The sequence below is a fragment of the Macrobrachium nipponense genome, chromosome 14, assembly GCF_015104395.2.
Source record: "Macrobrachium nipponense isolate FS-2020 chromosome 14, ASM1510439v2, whole genome shotgun sequence".
NCBI lineage: Eukaryota > Metazoa > Arthropoda > Malacostraca > Decapoda > Palaemonidae > Macrobrachium > Macrobrachium nipponense.
The window spans coordinates 26,273,574-26,282,946 of record NC_087207.1 but is presented as its reverse complement, the minus strand read 5'-3'; the positions used below and the strand labels follow the sequence as shown (position 1 = coordinate 26,282,946).

The window sequence follows — 9,373 nt, the reverse complement described above, 5'->3', positions numbered from 1 at the left end:
TCCTGTAATTTTATTCAAAAATTTTATTAGAACAAATAAAATTGAATGCTTTCAGAGTACAAGTGTAAAGATACATACACAAAAATAATGATTTCAAGGTACATGAGAAGCATACTGGTAGTATAAGTTTTCATACAGTCAGGATTAGTTGTTTACAGCAGTTAAATTGAACATGCACTGCATTACAAAGAAACCTTCTTGAAAATGTTCATGAAATAAACCTTATCCAGTTCATTTTTCATATTATAATCTGTTCATGGAGGTTATGATGCTTACTCTCCTTTCATTGTACAGTTCATGTGATATGTACATAGTACGTACTGTACTTTTTTGACATTCTTATCTCTAAGCTTGGAGTATGAATGGGCACAAAAGCCATTAGTAATGTGCTGAACTCCAGAGGTACAATTTCATTCTAGTGTTACTTATTCATAATAAAGGCGCGTTAGATTGCAGATACCAGGTACTTAAGCGCGTATTACATGTCAGGGTATTCAATCTTGTTTACAAGTGAGGGTGAGTTAATTTCCAGGTACTTGTATTGCCTTTCAAGATTTATTTTCAAGTCAGAAGTGGTATTGAATGTTTACGAATGTTTATCTTTTACTGTTTACTTCATCTACATAATGTATGATTGCTGACTTTTGTTAACAATAGGCACAACAGTTGCAAGAAAATATATCTGTATATCTGTATTTGAGTCAGTACCCTTCATATAAATGTGAACATGTATAATTTTGTAACAAACTCCATTTCAGAGTACACTGAAATGACAGTTAATTGCATAGTGTATATATATGTAGAGTAGTATTAACTAACAGATAATTTAAATGTACCATAGTTTTAAATTCTTTTACAACCTTGTATTCTTTCAATGTTTACAACAACAATCCCCTCCCAGTTGCAGTTAAAACTCTTGGACTTGCATTGAAATGGGAGTTATTTTGTTTTACTGTAGTATATAACCTTTCTTTTATTTACATCTGTGACATTTTGAAGAGCGTTCATTATAATATAGATATGCATATATATATATATCTCTCTAATTTATATAGTGTACATTTACAGTTGTCAATGGTAATGCAGAGTGGTATACTATACTACATTACTGATTTCAATGCCATATATTTCCACATTCTGATCATAACCTTTTTCTTAGAAGTTTAAAAGAATATACTAGTAAATTTATGTAAAAATAATTTTTAAAACTTTAGCTAAATTAATCATACTGTAATTGGAACAAGATTTAAGTAATTATGGTTAAGACATCCATAGCTAAGTAATGTCAAATACTGAACAATAAACTGCTGCAATTATTTAAAAACCAACAAAATTCATCCCAGTGGTAATTGAACAATATCTTGTTGTTTTTTGTGTATGCAAATTTGCATTTCAAGTGGCACAACTGTATATGACATATTAATACTTACAGGCAGTGTACATTGCCATATTTACTAGCATGTTCCTTCTTGCTATGCACGAAAAAGATTTTGCTATAGTATTTAGTAGTATATAACTAACACCTTGAATATCCATTTTGTCTACACATCACATAGAGGAAATTAGTTTTTAGCAGTAATCACCAGAATGTATTCTAAGGATTGCATAATAATGCCTGCATTTTGTTAATAGCTAGAGAGTACATAGCTAATGATTTTTAAAGGCAATGGTTTTCATTGCATGTGCATAGATTTTCTTTGATTCTTGAAATGGTCTTAAGTCCGTGCTCTTCAAATTACAAATCTGCATCAGCACAGCAAAATTTTAAGAATCTCAGCAATGTTAGACTTTCTTGGGAAATTTTATTCATGTAGAGTACTAATTGGTACAGAGTAGGGATTTAAAAATTTTTTTTTTTTCCCTCCATAATGTGTTCTTTGGGCTTATTACATCCCAATATTAACATTACAACCTTATTTTTGATATAGGTGCAGTGATTTCCAAAACCAGTTTGTCCCCCTGAACTATACATAACATTAGTATACTAAGCTATAAGGGAAACGGGTTAAAATTAAATATGTAGTGCATGTATTGGCAATTACCTTGCTTTACAAAAAATTGCCAATTTGTGCTCCCAAGCACAGTAGGGAATCCTGTTTAACTTACTGATAACCTCTTGTTGGATGGCTTAGTTAAACCTTATGCTTTGGAAAGATGACCTTTAAGCCAGATAAGAAGGGTTCATCTCAAAGCTTTAATACTGCAGATTGCTACTTTAATTGAAAAATCTGAACGCTGTCATTTTCGTAGAGCATAATTTGAGGCTTCTCTTGTAATTAACTCAAGATAGTACCCAATAGGCATCCTGTGTTTTACTCAGAACTTTAATTATAGACTAAAATGACACATCCTCTTTACAGTAATCTTAGAAAGGATATAGGAATGAAGAGAGATATGGAGGATTAAGTTAGGTTATCCCCAGTGTTAGAACTGGACTTGAAAGGATGTTTCTAAGTCATGAGATACTTACCAGACTTTTGAAATTAAGATGTGTACAAAAATTAATCGTCACAGTGGTAATATCATTCAAGCCTTAATGGCGGAGGGAACTGGTCATGACTTGAACTAAAGCATTCTTTAGTAAAACCTTGTGCAGATACATAGTAGTTGACACAAATGGGAAAATTGCAGAAAGATGTTGTTATGGTTATATCAAGAATGAATGACTAGCCTCATGAGACAATGGTCTAGACACGTAACTTGATGCATCCTACAAGCTGATGATAACAGTCTTGTAGTCAGGACATGATGACAGGCAGATATGTTTCTATTCTTAAACATTTTTGTTGCCAATAGGTAACTTAACAGTCGGTCAGTCATAATTGAGTCCTACTTTACTATTTAAAACACAAGTTGGAATCCCACATCCAGAAATGTTAGCTTCTCATTGTATCTTGTAGTTTTCTAAGGAGGTCTTGCTGAAGGAGAACTTAATCGCTTGATTTGTCATAGCACAGGTTGTGATTAACTTGGCTGAAACAGCAGGAGAATGCTTGCAAACAGATCCAATAGCCAAGGGTACAGTAGGCTGGCACTTGACACTTTCTGACGACAGAATTGTCTTTGCACATCTGGATTGAAAGGTTTGGATGAAGACTTCCTTGCCCACTGATCATGTTAGATTTGAAAGACAGTATTTATTGGTCTGCTGAGAGCAGATTTGTCCTTCCACAAGTAGATCCTTATTGCTTAAAAAAAGAAGAAAGAAAAAAAGGAAAAATGACTCCTTTCCCAGTGGATGTAATAGAGATGCCATGCACTTAAGTGTGCTCAGCAGTGTATTTCAGCCATCCAAAGGTGACCTTGGTCACCTTGAGGCCTTGGCAAGTATTATTAGTCCTGTTGCTGAAGGTTCCATTGGGGGTTGGATGTACTACCTCCTCATAGGTTGAGATTATCTAATATTAATTCCATTATGTTTAGCAACTGTCTGAGTAAAAAGCACCAACCCAGTAAGTGATCTTCATGCACAATCAAGGAGCATAAGTTTGAATGTCATTCTGTTGAACTACAGGCTTTTCACTTTTTACTGCTATGAGGGCCTGATGCAGTACAATTGTTATTTCAACCTGGGTTTTAGGCCAAGTGAGTTTTGTTTTATGCTATTACTGCCTCTGAAAGGGAGAAAGTTAACATTTGTTTTGATGGTACCTGCCAAAATTAAAGGTATCTTAATCATCCTGTACGTAAGTTTAGGAAATCTCACAAGACAACTAAAAAATTTTTTTATTATCTCTGGTCACTTGCCATATGCAGCTACAGCAAAAATTACAGTTGACAGCCTCCTCCAACCTCATTGTCACTTTTCAAAAGATTTACATCACCTTTAACTATGATTGAGACAGATTTCCTTCCCAGCACTGTGCAGGAAAATGCTGTATTTTGTAAATGTCCTCTTTATTCTCCCTGATTTTAGGAAATCCTATTGCTGGAAATGAGAACTTCAAAATTTGTAAAACAGTGGGCAAAATAAAACCAAATCAATTATCTCTTGTTCTCTTTGGGGAACCCATTGACGTTGTCTATGATGACTATAAGTGATTAGAGTTTATTCTCAGCATAATTCAGAGGATGAACCTGTTCACATCCCAAGATTCCAAGCAATAAATGATGTATAGTTCGAGAGCTTATCTGAGAGCACTTACAAGTTAGATGAAAACTGCTAAATTTAGATGAAAATAGGTGAAAACCTAGAAAAGATGAACTTGCAATCTTTCCAAGGTTTTCATCAGATATGCACAAGCCTTCTCTTACATTGAATTCTATCTTCTGCATGTAACAGAATGTGCATTTCTTGCAGTGAAGAATTATTTTTGGGCAAGTTGGGAGTTCCCCAAGGTGGTGAGACAACTTTCAAGTCACCATAGTTTATTTGTTTTTGTATTCTCAGCTTAAGACACTGATAATTAAGTTTGTACACTTGGACTGAGATATCTCTGCTATACATATCTAGGAGGGGGATGCAATGAGACAGTTTTGGTAATAGGATGACACACTTTAGCAGATGAGCTGTTAGCTTGTTCAAGATTTTGTAATACTGTACTTAAATATTTGTCTGACAAATTTGGTAACTATTTGTTTGCAGATGTCTACAGTTTAGTGGATATATATACGTATGGACATATGATTCTGGGAAAATAAATATACAGTATGTTAACAGCTAGGTAAATGTGTACTGTAAAGGATGTCTTTTGATCTTTAATTAAATATTATTGCTATATTTATCTACATATTTTAAAGATGAAAAGTACCAGAAAAAAAAATTGTATTCAAGGGAATGGCTAAGCTGAACACTAGCTAATAATTGTACTAGTATAACTGCATGTTTAAACCGTAGTGCTTGAATTTAATTTAATGGTGTATGTTACATTGCAATTTGTTAACATATATACATTCATTATTTTATCATGCACAAATCACACAACAGCTTTTAGGCTTGTATATTTTTAGTCTGACTCTTAGCAATTTATCAACAATTTTAAAGTACTGCTATTATGCTGGATATTGTATGATATTTGCGATATAACTTCCCTCTTATTCAATATAAATTGTCAGAGTAAACTGGACTATTAATTTCTTGTGTAGACATAATACTACTTGAATGTGCGGTTATTGGTGCTTTTAGTATCAGTATACTTTGCTGATATTAATTATATATTGCTACATTTATTTTTTCTCTCTTTTCAGCGGTACACAATCGAGGTTTTGGATCCCGACAGTCCTCTCTTCCATCACTTAATGGCTCCACAACAAGTGTGAAGGATATCCGTATTACAGAAAACCCACTGCAAAATCCAACTGTTTGAAGAAAATTCTGAAATTCTTTTAGGGAAACTTTACAAGTAGCAAAGGAGAAAATATTACAATGGCATAAATTCAACATATTTTCCCTTTATTTTGATGTACGAAGTCTTAGAGAACCGCAAGACTGATTATTTCAGGTTTTGTTATTTAGGCAACTTAGATATTACTTTTATCATGACAGGAAGTCTCTTACACTTTTTCTTTTATAATACGCATTTTAGACATTTATTTTTAACCCCTCTAAGTGCATGCATGTAGCAAAGTAGCAATTGATGTCTACAATATTTTATGTACTTCAGCTGACCTGGCAGAAGTAGCTCTGCTTTATTTCTTCTTTTTAAGTTTTAATTGAATGATGTAAAATGTCATGTAATGATGAAGTAATGTAAATCTACGCAAGATATTCAAATGTTTTGTTTTTCATTCCATGTAGATTAAAGATGGTCTTTGCATTACTAACCGTAGGCGTTTTTAGTTATAATTACTGGGAAATGCTGTATTGATAATACATATGTGTATTTTAGTTATAATTACAGGGAAATGCTGTATTGATAATACATACATGTAAAAAGAATCAAACTTTTGTAATAAAAGATGATCTGTTAATATTATAATATACAGTACTACGTACTAGCAAAGATAGAATCTGTAAAGTAACTTGTTCTTGAGGTTAGAATTGTGTCAAAGAAAGCTACTTTAACCTGTTTATGGCAAAGAATTATTCAAGGCAAAATTATCTAAGTGAAATTTTTGTACAGTATACATATATATATCAAATATATAAATTTTAAGTGCAACATACTCAGATGGAAGAATTATTTATATTTTTTATTGTGCCTATAAACAGATGTGGGATTAATTTTTGTTTACCTTGTTATTGTGATGCATTTGGTGATGTCTTCAACCAGTTTAAAACAAGAATTATCAGAAAAGTATAACTAATACAAAAACAGCAGAAATAGTCATTTGATTTTATTCAGGAGCTGTGCCGCTAGAGAGGCAATTGATCAGTAATTTCATGTTTTAGGCTCTCTTACTTTGCCTTAATGTTTCAAACTAAAAAGCACTGAAATCTGTCTGTATTCATTTGAGAATTTTACTCGGTGAACATCAATATAGGTAGGCTGACAAGAACCTTTAGTTACCCATCACTCCTTAAATTGTAGACCAGCCTTAGAGTGGAGATAGTTTGGTAGAGTCGTCACAATAAAAGGAAAATGAACATTCTAGAAAACCTTGTATTGTTCATCATAAGGTAATCTACTTTTTAAAATTGGCCTTATTTTTCTTTTGACACATTTAACAGCCAGGTTTATTTAGTCTGTTTGACACTCGACTTATAAAGGAGCTGTTTTTAATATAATTTTGAAAACTGATTGATCATGATTTGCATGTAGTACGACGAATGTGGGCATGGCCATTTCTGCCACTATACATCGAACAGTGTAGTCATTATGAATTATATTGTGCAATTTTTTTTTCCAAATAGTCTTTTACAGCAGCATGTAGTTATCCTTTTAGAAAACATATAAGCACGTACATTGTCAGTTACCATTCTTGTGTGCTTACGATAGCCTAGAAGATATTTGAAGCCTTAAGGAAAATGTTTTAAAATTTTTGGCTTCTCTACATTTAGGCAGCTTCCTTGTTCTTGTTAAATATAATTTTTTATTTAAAAGTCAATTCCACTTACCATTGTATTAGCAATGATAAACCTCATATTTATTTTAAGTTTCATCTAAAATGTTGGCAAGTTTACATGATACCTTTCTCAAGTATAGGAAAGAATAGTAATGTTGATGTAATAAATTATCATAGATACAGTAGCAGAGTAGCACAAATTGTAATATTTGCTACATGCATAGTTTGCCAGTATTGCTTTTTTAATTTGCAGAATCATGTACTATTCCATTGGTTCACGTGCTTCAAGTGAAAACCTACAGTGCTGATTGTTTACAGTTATGAGATATTATTTTTGTAAGGAAGGAATAGGCACACTGGGTGTTCATGTCCATTATTTTTTCATTTTTATTTACCAGGTGCATATGACTTCCATTTCCAAAGCCACTTCTGAATGAAATTAACAGGCTAGTCAGGACATTTTTAAGAATTTTATGAAGGACACAATTCAGACTGTTATACTTAGTCTTTGTTGGCCTTCAAAATCTGTATTTAAACATTTATTAACAGTTGAGAAAGTAACATTTCTTTTGTAATATTGTTGATTCAGTGAATATCAAGAATTCTTGCATTATAGAGTAGCAGTTGTTATCTGCCCTTCAGTCTGTAGACTGAAATGTGGTTGGCACTCGTTAAGCAAGCCTTAAAATTTAACAAAGGATCTATGTTATGTTCTCTCGCAGTTACATTAGCTATGAGCTTCTGGTAGAGAGCCCCATGCCTTGGCCGGTATTGCCTGAAAAGGGGACCTGGTGGCATCATTGTTAAATGAAGTTAGCCAGACTAAATCTTGGCATATCATAAAACAATAGTACTGTCGTTGTGTAATTGTGTATATATTTACAGTAGATAAAAAGTATCTTTCTAAATAAATGATCTAATTAATTACAGTCTAAAAGAAATTCCCCATTGTATTCTAGTTAATTTGGGGTTTATGCAGATATGTATACTTGACATTATGCAGTTACTTTTGAACTGTCCATTTAAGAATACGTACAATAAATAGCAATTTACATTAAATCATATGCCCACCATATCTCCCTTTTCTTGTAGGTAGACCTGCACTGTATATATGAAAAATTTGTATATATCTTTTTGGGAACATGGTTTCTGCTCATTTTGGTAATTTCAACTTGAACTTAAAAGTTGCGTCTGGTATTTTGGAGGTACAGTTTTTCATTACTGCTGTAATCCAGTACAGTTAGAAGCTAATAAATTTAAGTTTTTTTATTGCTTCTGGATTTGTAATTGTTAGGAAAAAATATGGTATTCATTTATTTTTAACTTTACAAAAAGATTTTGCTTAGTTCTCATTTTAGTAGTGTTTAATGGTATACAGTATAAGACCACATCATCAGAGAAGGATGGTACACTAAGGGTTGTGATTCCACAGTCTGCAGAGACCATAACTTGTGCAATAATCATTAAACACATATACTCACTGATGGTGCATTTTATTTACTTATCCTTAAAGCCATCAGCAATTTCTTTAATCAAATATTGCCCTGTTTTATGTTTGGAAAGTAAGAAAGGCCTTACTTTCCAGAATACTATATCAATTAACTAACTGATGTGATTATTGACAAGGATATTCGAAATGACAAATTTTTAATCACTTTCATATTTTTCATAACTAACCTGTAGTCTTAATGTTGAAATTCTCTAGCACCTGCTGGAGTCCAGTTAAAATAGCACAATGATTTTGGTGCCAACAGGAGACAGCCAATAGGAAGTGAAGGGCACTCCCTGCCTTGCTTAACCCAACAACACTGTGACACCAGTTTCTCTCTAACCGCTTTCACGGCTAGATGATGCTACTACCTTACACACAGGCAGTCCCTAGTTCTCAGCAGACTCGGCTAACAGCGTTGCAGTTTTATGGCGCTTGTCTAGCCCCATTAAATCTGCAACTAATGGCACTTGAGTTCCAGTTAGCACCATGAGGTGCCAATAATAGTTATGGCAACATAACATACCTAAAGGACGTGCCATTAGCCAGTTAATGGCCATAAGCACCATAAATCGCCAAGTTTTGGTTAATGGCAGTTTCCGCTTTTCTACAACCTGCTGAGAACTGCCTGTATCATCTAAGCAATCCTTTGCCTCCAAGGTGCCCGGGGGTTGGTAACAACCCTTGTTCTTGTTACATATTTAGCTGCTGTTGATACAGATCCCCATTCCACTTGTAGCAGTGCAGATCTAATGCGAGTGTTGTAATTTGTCTCCTGATCAGTGGGATAATTTCAGTAAGAGGAAATCGGTGGCTCTATCTTGGGTTGGCTTCTCATTCCCAATGGCAGCATATGCACAGATTCCTTCTTGTTCTATCTTCCTTGCTAAAATCTCCTGTCATTGCAAATTCTTCTATAGAAGATTTTACTGCCTCTCT

At 33.5% G+C, this 9,373-nt stretch overlaps 1 protein-coding gene across 13 annotated transcripts in view; it reads left to right on the top strand.

Annotated features, from left to right (window-relative positions):
* Positions 1 to 8,429, top strand: part of LOC135226425 (protein NDRG3-like) — a 392,774-nt gene extending 384,345 nt beyond the window's left edge. For all 13 annotated transcript variants that reach the window (XM_064265978.1, XM_064265967.1, XM_064265966.1 and 10 more), the window contains one exon: positions 5,188 to 8,429. In XM_064265978.1, coding sequence (XP_064122048.1) covers positions 5,188 to 5,306 — 119 coding nt within the window. In that variant the 3' untranslated portion in view covers positions 5,307 to 8,429. The remainder of the gene's footprint in view (positions 1 to 5,187) is intronic.
* Positions 8,430 to 9,373: the final 944 nt, after the last annotated feature.